This window comes from Misgurnus anguillicaudatus, unplaced genomic scaffold (genome assembly GCF_027580225.2).
Source record: "Misgurnus anguillicaudatus unplaced genomic scaffold, ASM2758022v2 HiC_scaffold_32, whole genome shotgun sequence".
In the NCBI taxonomy this organism is placed as follows: domain Eukaryota; kingdom Metazoa; phylum Chordata; class Actinopteri; order Cypriniformes; family Cobitidae; genus Misgurnus; species Misgurnus anguillicaudatus.
In genome coordinates, this window is record NW_027395282.1 from 875947 (window position 1) to 894670 (window position 18724).

An 18724-nucleotide genomic window follows, 5' to 3' on the forward strand; every position below is an offset into this window, starting at 1 on the left:
TCCATCCATTTTTCCAAACCCACTTATCCCTGGCAGAGGACAAGCGTATTCAGAGAATGTAAAGATGAATAGATAATACATATTATTCTCATCATCATTATTACTTGAATAGTTGTGCCCTCATACACCTGTAGGCTCAAACAATTAAAAGACTAACAATTAACAGATTAATCATAAATGAATCATAAACAGATTGTGATAATGTGGAAAATCGCTAAATGTATATGAAAACCTTCATGGTAAATGCAGAAAAATGATACAATTAAAGTTGTTAAGCTTCATGGTATCACATATCTATCTTATATCTAAGTTTATCACATCAAGTGTGTTTCTCAGCGTTAATGCGTGGTCTGTTTTCATCTGAAAAAACAATAATGAATGGCAGAACTAAAAGCATATGGCGGATACAGATTAGGTGAAGCCTACACAAGGTGGAAACAGGCAGTCCAATTAACTTCAACATCTGGCTTTAGTTTTCCAACCGCAATGGATTTTGTTCTTACAACTAAGGCAAGTGAAAGTTAAATGAATTCAAAGATATCTTTTTTCTTTTGTGTAAATGCCAGAACATTTCTCATAGAAAGAAGTGGAATCAAACTTTGATCAAGCAATCAAATAACTATTTTTTTTTTTTAATCAAATTTAAATGAGCAAGATGCTGTCTTTTATTTTAGGTTTGGTCTGCACTTGTCCTGCACAAAAGATATGTGTAACTTTCTGTTAAACTAACCAAGACCCAGCAGGCAATAGCTGTCATTTAACTGTTTGGTTTCATTTATTTATTTTATTTATGGTTAGACAGCCGTTAAATTTTTACTGGCAACCCATGTTGCCTTTTATAGCTTAGACGTCTGGCCTGTGTTTAGACAGCTATTAGATGTTTTTAATGCAAAATTGTTACTGGGGAGCTCTCAATTGGAAAGGAAGAGCTGTCAAAAAATACTGGGTGCTTTCAAGCCATGCATAGGGTTTGCCATATTTTACACAATGGAGGATTAAAAAAGCAAAATGTTTTAGAATGTGTGTTTAATGACAGAATTGGTTTTCAGTGGTGACAACTAGGTAACTGTAAAGTATGGTTGAAAATGATACCTGTCGCTTTAAGACCAAACTATTACTTTTCAAGTGTTATTTTGACCTTCAATGTGTCTGTACTTCTGGCAGACTGGGGCTTTTTGTCACTGCGTAGGGTCATTGATGTATATTGATCTAAAAACCTTCGAGGTCTTTAGCTGACCCTGACAGGAAGACTGTCATAACCTTTAATCTGCTGCTGTCAGGAGGTTGAAAAGTGTGAAATTTCTTTTTAACTCTTTCCATCCATCTTCTCATCATGCCTTAATGTGTTACATGCAGTGTTTGAATTGAGGGGGCGGGCTGGGGAGGTCCAGGACCCCCTATAAAGTGCACAAATATAAATAAGGGGGGTCCCTTGGTTTTTGTTAAAATTAAAATAGTACATAGATTTAAAATGCTTGCGCTGTGCTGCCACAAAGCAATACTGCCCACTGATACAATTTCGCAATAAACTAATCCATAAGATTTCTGTCAGAAATAAATCTCGCCCCATTACAATAAGCAATGTCTTAGTCATAACATTCATCAATTCAAGCATGCCATCATAAAAGCCGTGTCCTTTCAGCTAGAGCATTCTCCTTTAGGGATAAGGGGAATTTTCTTTTTTCAAGACATCAATCAATCACCCTGCAAGTAAATATCATCTAAAGAAAGAGATCTGCTCAATAATACGGATGAAATCCCAGGTGGCACGTTTCAAGCTCATTGTAAAGGTCTAATAGCACGTTTGGATAGGCTGATATTTATCTAAGCTAGTTTTCCTTTTCTGTCAGGCATCATTAGAGTCACTCATTGCTGCCCTAAAAACCCTTCGATTAAGCCGGCTGTAGTATGTTTAATGAAAAGCGTTATTGTGAGAGCTTCTCCAAGGAACCAGGGTGGACTTCTGAGAGAGAGAGAGAGAGAGTGTCCGATCAGCGAGAGAGGGGTGCTAATTGGAGAGAAATTGCAAAGATTATTGCATGAGCTCCTATGAGAATGTCCATGAATGTATACGGGACTCTTGGGTCTGTCATAGCTTACATTGCAGTTCACATTGGATTTATGGAGTTAGTCCATGACCATCATCATTAACACATAATGCACAGTTATGTGCTTGACTCCAGGTCAGATCATGAGTTTTGTGGTTAGGTATTTCCCATTGATGTTAAATGCATCTAAATTTGAAATGTAGTTGTCCCCCCCCATACACTCATAATAATAAAGGTTCCTCACAGAGATACCACAGAAGAGCTCTTTTATTTTTATGTACAGTATGTGATGTATATAAATATAATATAGAGCACTGGAAAGCACCTATACTGTACATCCAGGCATTCTTTGCTTTGGCCGTAAAAAAATGTTTTTTTCTAATGTTTCCTCCAGGGCAAGAGCGAATAGGAACAGACTCCAAATACGAGCAGGAGGGGAAGGTGCAGTTTGTGATTGATGCCGTGTACGCTATGGCCCATGCCTTGCACAACATGCAGAAGGACCTGTGTCCAAACCAGTCAGGTATCTGTCCTGAGATGACGGGTGGCAAGAAGCTCCTAAAGTACATCCGCTCGGTCAGCTTTAACGGTAAGTCAACTGAAACCTGCAGAGATACAATACTGAATAACGCAGTATTATGCTGGATAATCAATAAGTATAATCAAAAAAGGAGGCGTAGTGATATTACGCAGTGCTCGAAAATAGTCCCCTGCTATTAACCAAGGGGACTATTTTGGGATGCTGTGTAATATCATTGCGCTTCCTGCAGCCATGTTACAGCAGCAAAGTCTTTGATTATTACGCCAGAATGACAGTATAGTCCTAGCCATATCCAGTGTTGGGGCTAGTTACTCAAAAAAGTAATATATTACGTATTACATATTACTCTCAAAAATAGTAATGCCTTACTTTACTTAATTACTCCCTGGAGAAAGTAACTAGTTATATTACTAGTTATATTACTAGTTACATTTTTTTCCTGGACAAGAATGTTTATTTGGGCAAGCCACGGCCAAGAAAATGCTGGCTTCCTTACCCGCTACCGGACGTGGGGCACAGCGTTCGGAGAAACATTAAAGAGTGTGCACTTCACCGTCAAGTTATTTTCCTTCCGTTGAACATAATAAAATATGACTGAATCTCCACCCGTCGAAACTAGCTTTCTGTTGCTGAGAACCTTCCTCTGAAAAAGAGCTTGCCGTTGTTGACGCTTCCATTTTCCCGATCTGTCTTTGAGTGTGCCGCTGCCGCTCTGTGCTGCTGGCTGCCGGGTGTCGACCAATCGGTGATGGTAAATGATACCTCGTGCCAAACTTAGACCAATCACTGTTCCATTCACGCCCTCCTCCCCTTCCCTTTTGTTCTCTGTGTTTTGTGCCTTGTGAGATGAAGGTGCTACTGGCGAATGTAACTCAAGTAACTAGCTCGGGAAAACTGTAATAATATTACCATTTTCAGACGGGTAATGCCTTACACTACTAGTTACTGAAAAAAGTAATATTATTACAGTAACTAGTTACTTTGTAACTAGTTACACCCAACACTGGCCATATCTGCCTAGAAAATCACAACTTGGTACACGATGTAACTACAGAAGAGTCAAGTTTTAAATAGGGAAAATATCAAAACTCTTTGGTAATTTTTTAGCGCAATGCTAATGGGCTAATCAGATTAAATGGATTATGCTAAGCTATGCTAAAAGTGGTACCGCCAGACCCGGAGATCGGCTAAATGGATTCCAAAACAATAAAAATCAAATGTTTAACTCTAGGGGAGCTGGAAGATGAGCATATTTTCATAAAAGTGTCCCTTTGAACAGCGTAATGCTGAACGTGAAAATTATAACCCTTAAACATCAATTCTTAACTTCCACTGTTTGTGCTATTCACTGAAAAAAATTATTCATTAAATTTACTCAGTTTTTTTAAGGTAAGTGGTCGCAATCAATTTATTTAAGCTACATTTAAACAAAAAAATTGGAAATACAAAACAAAACAAAAAACTTTTTTTATATGTAGTTTAAATAAATTAGTTGCGATCACTTACCTTAAAAAAATAGTAAATTGAATTGATTGGGTTTTTTTTCAGTGTACACTTTTTTTTTTACTTAAATTAAGTAAAATAATAAACTTGTTTTATAAGTTATGTCAGCTCATCACTAGTCTTAACTTATAATAGAAAATTCTATTGATTTGCATAACCAGTTTGATTAAACTTTTTACAGTGTGGATATGAACGATAACTTATGTGGGGTTTTTTTTCGTTTGAGAATTGTGCCTTAAATTGTTACAGTTAATGGTCTAATACCAAAAGCTATAAATATATTTGCTATTCCCAGACATGCCTGAAAATAAGCAATTTGCACAATAATTTACACTACACCTTAAAAATAAAGGTGCTACATGATGGTGTAGATGAACCATTTTTGTCTCTATTCATCTAAAGAAACTTTCTGTTGCACAAAAAGTTCTTTGCTGTGGATAAGGCTTATTTACACTTTAAAAATGTATGAAAGAAAAGATTTTTTGACTGAATGTTTTTTTATTCAATTCAATTCCATTTTTTATATAGCGCTTTTCACATTTGGTGATTGTTTCAAAGCAGCTTTAAATTAATAGAAGCAGTGAAAAGCACAGAAAATCAACAGATAGCACAACATAATACACGATAGCACAAGCAGCTAAATTTGCTGCGGCTATGAATCAACATTATAAGTGTGCGTATTACTAATGTAATGTATAGAAGACGGTGCTAAGTTAAGCCAAAGAAGGCTGCCTCCCTGGGTTGAAAAACCCCCTATGAGAAAAAAAACCCAGACTTTTTAGCTGGGGAAGTAAAAAAATCCTAGGAGGGAAAAACCCTTGGGAGATATATATATATATATATATATATATATATATATCGTCGTTGGTCAAGCATCAGCTGGGCATCACGTTGAAGGACAGCCAGTAGATCAGAGGTGTGCCGACTTTCACATTTACCGAAACTGGATCTGTTTGTTTCATTGTTTGCACATATGTAAATATGTAAAATTTTAGTTTTAAGGAACTAAAATTAACTCTTCAATAACATTGCTGTGAAGAACCTTTTGCAGTGTCTAGATCTTAACATTTACTTTAATAATTTGAGTAAAATTCTCTTTCCTGGTTTATTTGCTATGGCGATAGGATAGGATAGGAGTTAAACGAGGTCACCCCAAAGTGTATATGATATTCTGATCCCAACAAATGGCCCTCTAAGTCAATGCTAAAATATCTGCAAGAAGAAAATCACAGAGAAATAATCTTTATTGAGCCAAATGATTGGAGGTATCATTCACATCTGTAATGCAAAAAGCATGATCGTAGGAGGAAAATATAATAAGTCTGGGTGGTAAGAATAGCTTTTCAAGCACCCACAGAGTCGAGCTATATAGGGTCCACTTTAACCCCACTGTCTGTTCCAGCAGCGTCATTTGTTTTTTATGCCACAGCTGCTTGTGGGAGGAAAATGAATATTGTCGTTTGATTAGGTCTGGTTTTAATGTGAAATCTTTATTTTTGGCACCTGTCTGTTCGGGGTCTCCTTGCAAAGAAATTCAAAATAAACTGATTGTCTCGTTGTGAAACACCCACACCAGCAATCCAACAGTGCAAAGTTGAATTTGGTGCAGAGATGACAAATAGATGAACAGTTTTAAGCGACACAAGCAGACTAACACATTGTCTAAATATGCAAGAAATAAAAAGCGTGAAGAGAAAGAGTTAGAAAAGTATATATTCGACAAGCCTCGCACCTTGACGCACGCTAATCCAATTTTCCTTCAGTGCACTTAGAGGATTTTGCTGAAAAACCGTAGTGGTGTTTAATGAAATGGTATTTCTGAATGGCCTGATTAAGCGGATTTGAAGCATTCGATCAATATCAATATCTCATTTTTGACAGAGGTGTCATTTGTTGGCCAGATCAATGATTTGATATTTTAGTTTTGTATTTTATCATTCCAATTTTTTGCCGTTTAATAACCCACCACAAACTAGTGTGACAACTAGCCCCGGTCTCCTCTTATTCATCTTAGCGTCCTGATTTATTGCTGCTATATGCCTGTACATCATTCCTGTAGTAAAGTTGATGCTTTTATACTTTTCTCTTTGAAGCAACCTTTACTGCCGCTTCTAACTTTCTGGATAGCTTTTATATCATATCTAAAGTTGCCTTTGTGTTAGACCTTAAAAAGAGGGAACTTCCAAGAAGAAAGGAAATATGGTTTTAATGCAGCCTAATGAATTGCAAGTTTTTGTAGTCCTGCACCCGGTGCACTGTTAGATCAAAGGGCAGCTCTACCTTTGATGTTTATGTGATGATGAGATACTATTTGAGGTAAATATGTGATCTAACTTATAACACCTGATGAAAGATGCACCGATCAAACTCTTTAAAAAAACTATTTTTAATAAGAAAGAAGGTTATAAAAGGCCACATTGTTAGTGTTTGTAGGTATCTCTGTCTATGTGATAATAAAACAGCTTGCAAAGCAAATGCTTTCTATACAGTTGCTGTAAAAAAATGTAAATAAAGTAAAAACCGCGATGATCTCCTGAACCCAAATTTTATTTTAATAGAACATAGAAAACATATTAAATGTGTCAACTGCGGAAATGATTTAAGAGAAAAATAATGTCCACTTTAAACATGGCTGGATTATTTTTAACCCATAATGGGTAAATATTGGACAGAACCCATGCTGGGTTCAAATGATGTTATAATAACCCAACATTGGGTCAATTTTAACCCAGCGGTGTATTCTATCCAATTGATTAGACAGCACACATCTCTTCATAAAATGCCTTGTAGATGCATATCAGAGCAAAAAACAAGTATGTAGGCATAGATACACAATTGTTTTTCCTGTTTTCTTACTATTGTCGCTTGGGTTTAGGATAAGAACGACTTTGTTACATAAAATGACATCCTAACCCAAATCCAACTTTAACCCTATCGCCAGGTGACAATTGTTTAAAAATCAGAAAAAAATAGTTTAAACCAATAGTTAACATTCTAACCCAAACCTCAAATCTAACCCCAAACACAAGCGACAATGGTTTAAAAATAGGAAAAACAATTGAGTAACAATACGTGAAACTGACACGAAAAAGAAAGTCCGTGGTACGGACACGGAAAAATGCGGAGATCTGTGACAATGACACGGATAAACAAGCAAAATATTCTTTGACTATAAAACGGAAGTTCGTGAGATAAGGTTTGGTTGTAAATGGACATGTTAAACGTTTCTGGATATTTTTTGCACTTAATAAAGCCACAGACCTTCTATGTAGATATCAGAAAATAATTTAACAGAATATTGCAATGCAGTCTTTGGCACATTAAAAAAAAAAAAAAAAAAACATTACTTTGTAGTGTGCGGTCTAAAGTTTGAGACTTATGCCAACATGTGAAAAGACATGAAAGGAAGTCAAGGAAGCAAATAAATTTTGTTTTTGTCTATTTTGAAGAACTGAGAAAACAAACTAAATGTTGTTTGTAAAATAGCCATTTCTCAAATATGTTAATTTATAGTTCATCCATATACAGTGAATATTCTGTTAGTTGGAAACAAATAAATAGCTTTCTTTACTGTCAGTAGCATATCTAATATTGTTTACTTTACTGAGGCACAACAACACCTTTATGAAGTTTCTAAGTTATGAGTTTTACCTGCACAATAAGAGGCATGTTTACAAATCTTTAAAATGTAAAGTCCTTTATGGTGAAATACAATGTTTAACATAACAGTAATATTATTTAAAGACCTTATAATTTATAAGACAGATGTGTTGGATTAAAGGCATATACTGTCGGTTTAAATGGCGATGAGGATATTATATAGAGTTCATCAATGCTTAAGCCCGTGGTGTTGACCTAACAGCTCTGCCGGTATCACTGTGTGATTTCATATGTAGACTCATTAAAAAAGCACCACCTACCAATAAAGAACCGATTCTTTTATTTTTTTTAATTTATGTACCCTCATAAACTTTAATTAAAATCTCGAAATGTACTTCCACCGTCACCTTCTGATGACCTTCTGTGATGACGTCAGTTTCAGCTAAAGGTCCTCTCAGGTCCAAAGAAATGTACCTGACCTGAATCACTTTTTTCCCGAACCCCATGTGCTTAAATCTTTTTAAGAAAGACCTAATCTAAGATTTGTTGATTTATTTAGTACTTAGAAGTATGTAAAGTTGTCTAAATATAGAAAAAAGCACAATTACACTTAAAAAAAATGCTGGGTCAAAAACCGACAAATTTAGCTATTGGGATAAAATAAATCAGAAAAGTATTATATTTAACCAAACAATATGTTGATCAACCCAACTTCGGATAAAGTCTGTTTATGATAAATGTATGTTATTTATGCATGTAAACTCTTGTGATGAAAGCACTTCTCCTGTAGACATGCAAATATGTTTTTTTTTAAAGGAGGGAACATACTGCTTGAAGTTTGGGCAACTCACGTTCAAAGGGTTTTTAAAGCAGTTTCCTCCAGCGAGAACTTCAAATATTTCAAAGCCTTTTTGCATACTAATAATTAATATGCTTAAGACGGTTCTTTAAAAAAATAATATTTACAGTATAATTACTGTGTAGTTTGGAGAGATCTGGTGCCATACGTGGAATGGGTTATATATTAACTTTATATAGGTTAATATATGTATATGTATACCCCTGATAAGCTGTCCCTATTAGCACATAACATGTAAACGTGTAACACTGAAGATATTAGCAGAAGAGCTGCGGCGTGTCAGAAGGTTTATGTTAATTCAACGTTAAGTGGTGGCCTGTTACTTGCGGTGGGTTTCCAGCCCATCGCCCGCTATTTAAGTGTCACTGTCACGCTGTTATTTTCTCATCGCAGAGTCTTTCCTTAAGTATTTAGTGTCTACATTCTCTGCAGAGTCTATTAGGAAAAGGCACTCTGTATGTTTCCTTTTATTTTAAACTTTCCAAAACCATTAACAGATTTGAACAGGCAGCTTTGGTGATGCCAAAGTCGCTGAATAAAATGCACCGCAGCAGTTTTAAATTCATGATCTTGTTGAATTTCTGCTGAATCATGTCTTAATCACTTCTGGGCCTGTTTGTCCATAATAGCGATGAATTCATTAAGGATAAGAAGACAGTTCTTAATGCTTCAGGCTCTTTGTTAGGTTTTAAATTACATTCGGCTTTAGGATTGACTTTTTCTGTATCGATCTAGATGGGACGTAGATTAACTTTCTTTTATTTGGGGTTTGATTAAGCCAGGTGGAAATCTTCAGGCATCTCACGAAGGGCAGTGATGCTAAGAAAATGCTGGGCTATTTTTAACCCAGCTTTGGGTCAAAAAAGGACAAAACCAAACCACTAGGTTTTAATTTAACCAATGATGGGTTAATTTCTGGGTTCATTTGTCCATGTTTGACCCAGCATTGACATTTATTTTCTGTTATCCTTGTTTCTGAAAATATTAAACATACAAATATATCAAATAAAAGAAAAAAACCTCTGCTTTCAAACAACAAACAAACAAAATGGGGAAAAAACTTTCATCCTATATTCATTTGTTCTCTTTTTATAACCTCTTAAATATGGGTAGGTTTCTTCAAAAATACCAAAATTTGAGCAAAAAGCTGAAATAGTTGCATTTTTTGTGAATGAATTTTGTTACAGATCAGATTCAGAGCACTAATCAAAACCTACACAGAGTTTAAAATGAGTAAATAACTTTTTTTTTTTAATTAAGTAAGTGCACCAACTGGTGAATAATAGTGGAATTACAGATTACTGTAAAAACTTGCCAGGAAAGCGTTATTGGCAGGAAAATGTCGTCTCTTAAAGGCAGGGTAGGCAGGAATTATCTAAAAAACTTTTTTACAAGTTTGACTAAACTGTCTTTATATACAAATGCATAATTAAAATGTAAGTACTCTAAAAAAGAGAGTATAAAACTCGAGTGTCTGTAGACCTCTCACGACTATTTTAAACACAGTTAATTATTTCCATCCGGGACGAAACATATGATTAGCTTGCTCAAATATCACTCTCTCTCGCGACCATGGCTCCACCCGTTGCTATGGGATCTGCCCAGACATGCGCACACCCGATTGATTTGAACGTGCACGAGGCAATAGGAAGAGCAATAGTACAGCAGAGAAATAGCACTAACAACTCACAGAAACTGCATTCACATCTTACAGTACCTGCATATCCAGTCAGCGAAGGCAAAAAAGGAATAAATGAAGCAATCAAACGAGAGGAAATATCGCGTGGCTTTTCCTCGAGTCGATGATGCGGTAGCGGTATTGTCTGCGGAGTGTAGTCCTCGTCAGAGTCAACAATGCTTTCATCACAGAAACTCTTCCATGCAAAACACTGGCTGAGTGAGTACTAAAAGCCATCCGTTTATAAAAGCCATCTGTTTATATTCCTAGTGATAAAGTTAGGTGTATTATTACATGTGATTGTGACTTGATGTTATTACATGCACCGCGCTCCTTCCTCTCCGCTTGTCTGAGGTAATTCGCGCGTTCATGTGTTTTGGGGGCGTGGCTTAAGAAGAAACCCAGAAGGGAGGGGGTGGAGTGAATGGAAAAGTTAGCTGTGTTTAAAACAGTGCTGAGAGGTATACAGACACTCGATTTTTATACTCTCTTTTTCAGAGTACTTACATTTTACTTATGTATTGATATATAAAGTCAGTTTAAACGAATTTGTAAAAAAGTTTTTTTAGATAATTCCTGCCTATTCTGCCTTTAATTGTATCTTTAATGGCAGGGAAAGAGTTAAAGATTGGAGAGACGGTCACTATCCACTTCCATAGTAACCAGAAAACCCCAAAACAACACTTTTTTAAAAAATCTGCATTGAGGTTCTGAAGAACATAGAAATAAAATGGGGAATGAAACTAAATGTGTAAATAATGTACATTTTTGTTATTTTGTGAACTATTCCTTTAAGAATGAACTTGGATAAATGTCAGATTTTATCTTTTGCTTATAAATATTTATTTAGTTTGTGCTTTAACATTACTCTGACAAAGTACCTTTCGTAAATGATTTCATTTAGAATTATCTAAAAATAAGAGGGTTGCAAGTAAATAAAGTTGTAGATTCATCTCAACCTGATCTTACATGAAAATGTACAGTACATATTTTACATGATGGCCATTTTGTATGAACTCATACTCTACAATTATCGTATGGTTACCGTACAATTAAAAGCAAGATTGAAACTCCAACCCCATCATTATTACAGCAGTGAAAGCAGCTCATACTACAATGTACAAATGAGATAATACAAATGAGCCACCTCGTAAAATAGATATGCATTGCCATGAGATTGTCTTGTCCTTGTGATGTATGCCATTATTCAATTCAATGCAATTCAGGGAGTCACAATGCAATTACAAAACAATTGTCAGCGGACATCAACATAGCAGGTTTTGTACAGATTCTGTCGGCTTCCGGATTATTGAAGACTGCACAAAATATGTTTCCTCACCTTGCTCTGACCCACCTAAAGAAATAAACGAATATGTGGGTGTGATAACCTTGTATCGACACCTGCATTTGTCAGCTGCAGATACATTGGAGAGTTTGCATGCTTCATCTCTTACAAAGGCAAGTTATTCAGCTATGGGAAAGTCATTGTATTGTGATTATTGTGAAAGAGAGCATTTAAAGATGAATATTTCCTATCAATATGAAGTCATACTTCCAAATCACTTTTCACATCAAACAGAGTTGATTCCACATCAAAAGCCTAAAGTGTCCTTAAAGTGATTATATTGGACAGCGATGTACAGCGGGCTAAGCTAAAGCAATGAAGTTACCTTTCAAAGAAAGTTTCTTGAAATCACAAAGTCAATAGCACCCTGCACATCCTATAACTCTCAGTGCCCTTCAGTATAATAAGTGTGATGGGAAACTGTCAAGCCTAAAGCACGAGGCAGATACAAGAGAAAGAATGCTGTGGATGTTTCATCTGCTGATTGTATTTTGGCAGATTTGAGATCCTTAGTGTCAGGCCCTGCAGGTAAAACTCTTTTGAACGGAGTATCAAGGACCTGTAAGTTCTCACTGCTGGCCCGAGGGGAACTCACATTGTGTTCTTTTGTCATATCCAAAATACAGGAACTTTTCTCCTATAAAGCAAATCAGTCGATTGAAGTTGTCTACAGGGCATGTCAGTTACTAACATTTTCTTATACGCAGTACATCAATACAGCATTGCCTGAATGTATGCAGCAAACTATTTACGTTGTTCACTGGTTGTCTACACAACATACGCACAACATAAAGCACAAAGTATTGTCTGTTTTTATGTGTACAGGAACGTACGTCCAGGGTTAAAAGCACAGCAAAGCATAGTTTGATTCAAATGTGTACACAGATGTTCGACACATGCACATTACAAAATACAACACATCTTTTTTGTTACATACTACATTCTCCAGTGCGTGCATGCACAAGCTATGCATAAAATGTATGCGGGTTTCAAAAAACCAGCGGGGCACATACAGTACGTGTGCACTCTTCTGATGATAAAAACTGCATTACGCGCACTGTCCGCGGACCCACGTGGACAAGTAAAAGCTGACTATACTCGGCCTTTAGAAGGCAACACTGTGACAACCAGTGTGTGTGTGTGTGTGTGTGTGTGTGTGTGTGTGTGTGTGTGTGTGTGTGTGTGTGTGTGTGTGTGTGTGTTTCTCGCACTGTATTCTTGTGTTTTGTTTTAATATACTTTGTGTCTGTCTTAACATTTACTGCAACCTTGAGTTGAAAAATCATACTCTATAAAACGGTCAATATTTTATTAACCAAAATCTTTCCAAGTAACTGTGTTTAGTCTGCCGGTTTTGGACTAATGTGAAAGTTTAATTTCTGATTTACTTTATAAATGCAACTTTCAATGTCATATTAGTTGTTGCCATATATCAGAGATTTTATGATTTGTCTTTCATAGGGAGTGCTGGAACGTCTGTGACGTTTAATCGGAATGGTGATGCCCCAGGAAGATACGATCTTTTTCAGTACCAGATGAATATCAACAGTACTCCAGGATACAAAGTTATTGGACAGTGGACAGAAAATCTCCAACTTAACGTAAGTGCACTTGATGGACAAATCAAATTCATCATCTAATCTAATTGGCATTCAAACTGCAAACCTTATTTCCCAAGACTTTGCATTTTAGGCCTTGTTCCAAAATGTGAAGAACAGCACTCAATAAAAATCAAGCCACAATCTCAACCAAAATTGAATTTCACCAATAAACCATTCACTGTAGCCTATAATCAATATGTGTGAATTTTATAGTCATCACTCAACACAGTTACTGGTCTCTAGTTTCTGCTTTCCGGTTTTTTGATTTTGTTCAGGAAGCTCTGTCTACATTCAGCAGTTGGGCGTTGTCGAGCATTGCAGTCAAACGTAATATAATCTAAGATTCAATCAGACATTATAGTCTTATGAAGTTCTGGCTATTAAGATGTATCTTTTAAATGGCCATTGCTAAATTATATGTTCATATATATGAGAATCCTTTGCCCTGGGGCAGTACAGATTATTATATTGATGTTAATAATATTACCAACCGCTTCTGTGCTTCCTGATGCAACTGACCGCACATGTTTTAGTGGGGATACACCACAAGACTTTTTGCTTGTCACAAGGGATTTTGTTTTTTTATATTTGGTAGTTCATAAATGGGATAAAAAGTGGCAAAACGTGTGACATAACGTATTGGAGATTACTATGTTAGCCTAAATCTGAGTTTGATCTGAGTCTGAATCAAATTAGTATAGCAGATTTCCCGTTCAGCTGTGTCATCAGCCTGACAGGTGTGGCGGTCGATTCTTTGAAAATGAAAACCAGCAGCATGTAAGTAAGAGACAAGAAAAAGTCACCGTAAAAATTCACAATTTCTGCAAGAATGTGCAGCGAAGTTTCAGCTGTTAGGTAGAAATTATTAATACTCTCTTTTAGCCTTGCCTTTCATCCAGGTGAAGTTTTCAGTTATACGATGAAGATGGATTGGTCTATAAATATTAAATAGATCGACCTTAGATTCGTCCTTTAGGTTGGAGATAAGCTATGGGTATATCATGATGTCAAACCTTGCACCACTGTATGAATGAGACATGATACAAGCTAGATGATGTCAACAACATTCAGAATGAAAGATGTTTAATATTGTCATGTTCACACCTGAAACTATATTTATTGCAGTTAATTCTGTGACAATGGCAGTAAGACAGCAATATTGTATAACCTAGACATCAAATTTTCGGCCTTTTATTCGATTTCTATAAAAGCAAAAGTAATCATATTTCAAGCTAGAAGTCTCATCTCATGTACCTAATATTTGTCAGGCTGTGTTTCTTTTGGCCTCAATAATGCTGTAAATGGATTTGCGTTGCATTGTGGAGATGTTTTTTTTTAAGCTCAGCCTGTGAAAAGCAATATTATTAGAGGAGAAATTGAGGGTGAGAATGCCCTCCATATGTGAATCACATCTTCCGGCTTCCATTGAGTCACAGATGAGGAGTCCGGCTGAGTCGTCTCCAAGGATCGCCTACGGCTCCCGCAGCAAATGTCATTGGCACCTCGTCCCCCATCTTCAGCCCTCCACATGGTCGGCATTGGAGAGATGGAGAGAGAGTCCCGTAAACGGTCCTACTGTATGAGGCTGGGGCTTCAGGGATTTTGTGTCTTTCCTAGTGTCGTCTTATTTGAAAAGCATTCCTGCTATTCATAGTACCTGCATAATAGCAGTACTTTCAAACTACATTGTTAGTTTAAAATGGATTATTTTTATTTATTTATTTAACCTTTTATTTAACCAATCCCTGAATTCAATTAATAACACAACAAAATCATATATCAAACTATTAAAATGTGGATGTTTATAGTTAGCTACTTTAATAATATAGCACAGTCATTTGAAGGTAACTCTTTTGAGTATTGAGGTTCGATACCACCACGGCATCTCAACTGAGTCACAGATGAGGCGTCCGACTGAGTTGTTTCCAAGGATCGCCTACGGCTCTCACAGCAAATGTCATTACGCCCTGGTGTCGCAAACAGTCCTGCATGACTGGGACTTCAGGGATTCGCTGACTGTCCTCTATGTCTGTTTATAAAGAAAGAGTCCTTGTATCTGGTGTGATTTCAGAAAGCATCAAGTGATGTTTTCTCTTTCACTCTGTGGTCGCAGACGGCCATGAAAGGTCACGTTGCAATGAGCTGTACTGGGAACGCTGATTTTGAATGCACACCTACCGACTCTTATCGGAATGCTGGCAGGACACAACAGCGGGTTGTTAGGTTTATCCTCCTTCCTTAGTGGGATTGCGATAAAAGCCTGAATTGAATGCATTTCCAAAAAAGATGATGCGTTTACGGCGCAGTCATTTTTATTGGAGTGTCAGCTGTGAAGGAAAACTCAAAATTTGTTTTTAAGCTTGCTGCAGAGATATTAATAATTAACAGGATTATGCAATCTTGATTTGCCTAGGATTTGCATTTATGTAAAAAGCTCTGAATTTTATATCTGGAATAGGACATTGCTTTCGCAAACAGCTGTGGTGTGTCATGGTTCTTACGTCAACATTCTTGAACTTTTTACCTGGCACATACTGGATAATTATTAAAATTAATAAACTTTATAGTAGCACGATGTGTTGATTCTCATGAAGCAATGAGCTGGGAATAAAGATTTTGGACCAATGAGATTTCACTTTGGGTGGAACTTCTCAAACGCTAGTTCAGAAAGACAAACCAAGAAATAAAAAAGTGCAGTTGAATTTGCTTTATGCAGTAGAGCAGTGGTTCTCAAACTTTTTCCGCGTGCGGCCCCCCTTGTGTACAGTGTATTCTTTTGCTGGCCCCCCCAAAGAAAATTTATGACAAAAAACTGTTCTAAAATGTAACATTTTAATTAAGCAAAGCATATGAAATTATACAAAGTAGTGCTTTTGGTTAGTAGTCTTATTTTCTTAGGTTTAATTACACAGAATTCATGATAAATGAATGTATTTTATAAAGTGTCATAAAACTGGGGCCCCCCTGGCACCATCTCGCGGCCCCCAGTTTGAGAACCACTGCAGTAGAGATCAAAATGTAACGAAACCCAATGAAGTGTACTGTAAATAAGTGTTAATCTTATGTAATGCAGTCATTATCTTTCCCTTGATAATTGGATTTGAAAGGATTCGTGAAAAGTCAAGTGGAAGCTGTCATAGACGTTGACCTTTGAGGACTCATCGCATAACCTTTGTAGATTTTATAGTCATTTCACAGTTCACAGTGTGTATGCAGGAAGCATCCTGGTCATTTATATTTTGTGGCACCTGTTAAATGATGTAAATTATACCAAACAACCAAAAAAATGATAAAATCACTTTAATGTAATGTAATTTAAATGCTATATTTAGGATTAAATTATATTCCATACTAAAAAATATGTTCCATTTAAAATGCGTCACTTTAATCCTGTGACCACAAAAACGCAGTAATGGTCAGTGTTTTGAGATTTATATATCATCCGAAAGCTAAATAAATATTTGGACGAGAAGCAATTTTCTCAACATTTAGATTTTTTCAGATTTTCAAATCATTGTATTTAAATGTCAAAGTTCATATGAAGTCTCTAGAAACGCAAGCTATTAATTTTTCCTTACCAGCGTTTTTTTTTTAAAGTTGCCAGCCAGCGCCAGCAATGATTTTTATGAAGTTTTATGCCTTCCAGAAAATGTTCTACTTAAATATATATATATAAACATACAATATATTAAATAAAAAACAGACCCTCAGCTTTAAAAAAACACAAAAAAAAAACCATTTCATCCTACATTTCATCCTACCTTTATTAGCTCTCTTTTTTATCACCTCTCAAATATGGGTAGGTTTTTTCAAAAACATCAAATTTTGAGCAAACTGAGATAATTCCAGTTTTGTGAAGGACTTTTGATAGAGATCAGATGCAGAGCGATCCTCAAAACAGCTGTTTGCCCTGCAAAATAAAGGCTGGATTTACTTTAAAAAGTGGATGCAAAAATGATGCACTCTATTTATATATATTTTCTATAAGTACGTTGTACATGGAATTTTGAGCAATTTATGCAATTTAATATTTTTTTATAAAAAAAACATGTTTTAATACAAACTTACTTTAAAAAGTGGATGCAAAAAATACGCACTATATTTTTAAGTACGTTTTCCATGGAATTTTAAGCAATTAATGCAATTAAAAAAAAATTATAAAAAAACTGTTTTAATAAAAAACTTACTTTAAAAAGTGGATGTAAAAATTATGCACAATATTTTTAAGTAAGTTTTACATGGAATTTATGCAATTTCATATTTTTTTAATAAAAAAAAACAAAAAATGTTTTAATTAAAACTTTAAAAAGTGGATGCAAAAATGATGCATTATATTTTTTTAGTAAATCCAGCGTATTATTTTTTACAGTGTAGGGTGATACGTTGCGGGTCCAAATTATTATCCACCTGGTGGATATTAGCGGTATTGCGGAAAGCTGGAAATACTCGTCAATTAAGAAAAATGCTTCCCTGCCAATGACGAGTTGACTGGTCAATGGCAGGGAAAGAGTTAAAAAAAAGGTTTGTTTAGTGCTCTCTACCGGCTTACCACTATAATGACCTTGTGGACTGAATGTTGACTAAATTTTGACTAAATGGGCTTTTACATAAAAACCAAACTTGAATGGGAAATCTCCAGAGCTAGTTGCAACGAGAGCAAGTTTGTAGCCGAGTTTTTGGCCAATTTTGTTTGTGATTATGCTGCATACACTGAACAAAAATTGCGTTTTGATATATTTATGGCACAACATTTACTAAATATCTTCATGGAACATGATCTTTACATAATATGTTAATGATTTTGGGCATAAATTAAAAATCTGTAATTTTGACCAATAAAATGTATTTTGGCTTTTATACAAAAATACTTTCCAGGGTCACAAATCAAGAATATACATTTTATATATTGTGTTTTAGATTACATTACATTATATCTATGTTTTAGATTAAGACCAACTAATACCGCAAAGCATCAAGTTTGTGCTGTTGTTTTGACACGAAAATAATACCTATAGGAACTAGATCAAAAGAAATAATTAAGAAAACATGACATTGATATAAACAAAATATCAAATAAGGACAAAACATATATATTAAAACATTGCTATTCTTTTAAGAGACATGCGAAAATAGCAATGTTTACTCAAACCACATCATTTAAATTATCTAAAATTCACTTAATGTTAACCTAAATGCATTTGATGGAGAAACATTTACTTATCTTAAAAAAAAACTAGATTTAAATGTTCCATCTGATAGATTAATATACACATGGTGAGAATAAAATGTACTGACTAGTACATTAGTAGGAACTTGCTGATGTCCCAACACCCCTGTAGCTAAATTATCCGATCTAAAATGAGTATTTCATCAGCACACATCTGTATTTAGGTGCTGTAGCTGCTTGTAATAAAACCTAGAAATCCAAGACATGAAACAATAGCAAGGCGGACCTCATTTAGCTGGCACAAAATTAACTCAAGGTTTCTATACAAATTGAACATCAAGCGTGACATATAATGGATCGTTGTTTGAAAACAAAACCAGTC

At 35.5% G+C, this 18724-nt stretch overlaps 1 protein-coding gene across 2 annotated transcripts in view; it reads left to right on the forward strand.

The window, feature by feature from the left end:
* Positions 1-18724, forward strand: part of grm7 (glutamate metabotropic receptor 7) — a 192758-nt gene that overhangs the window by 126553 nt on the left and 47481 nt on the right. For both annotated transcript variants that reach the window (XM_055217170.2, XM_055217169.2), the window contains exons 6-7: positions 2443-2637; positions 13036-13175. In XM_055217170.2, coding sequence (XP_055073145.1) covers positions 2443-2637; positions 13036-13175 — 335 coding nt within the window. The remainder of the gene's footprint in view (positions 1-2442; positions 2638-13035; positions 13176-18724) is intronic.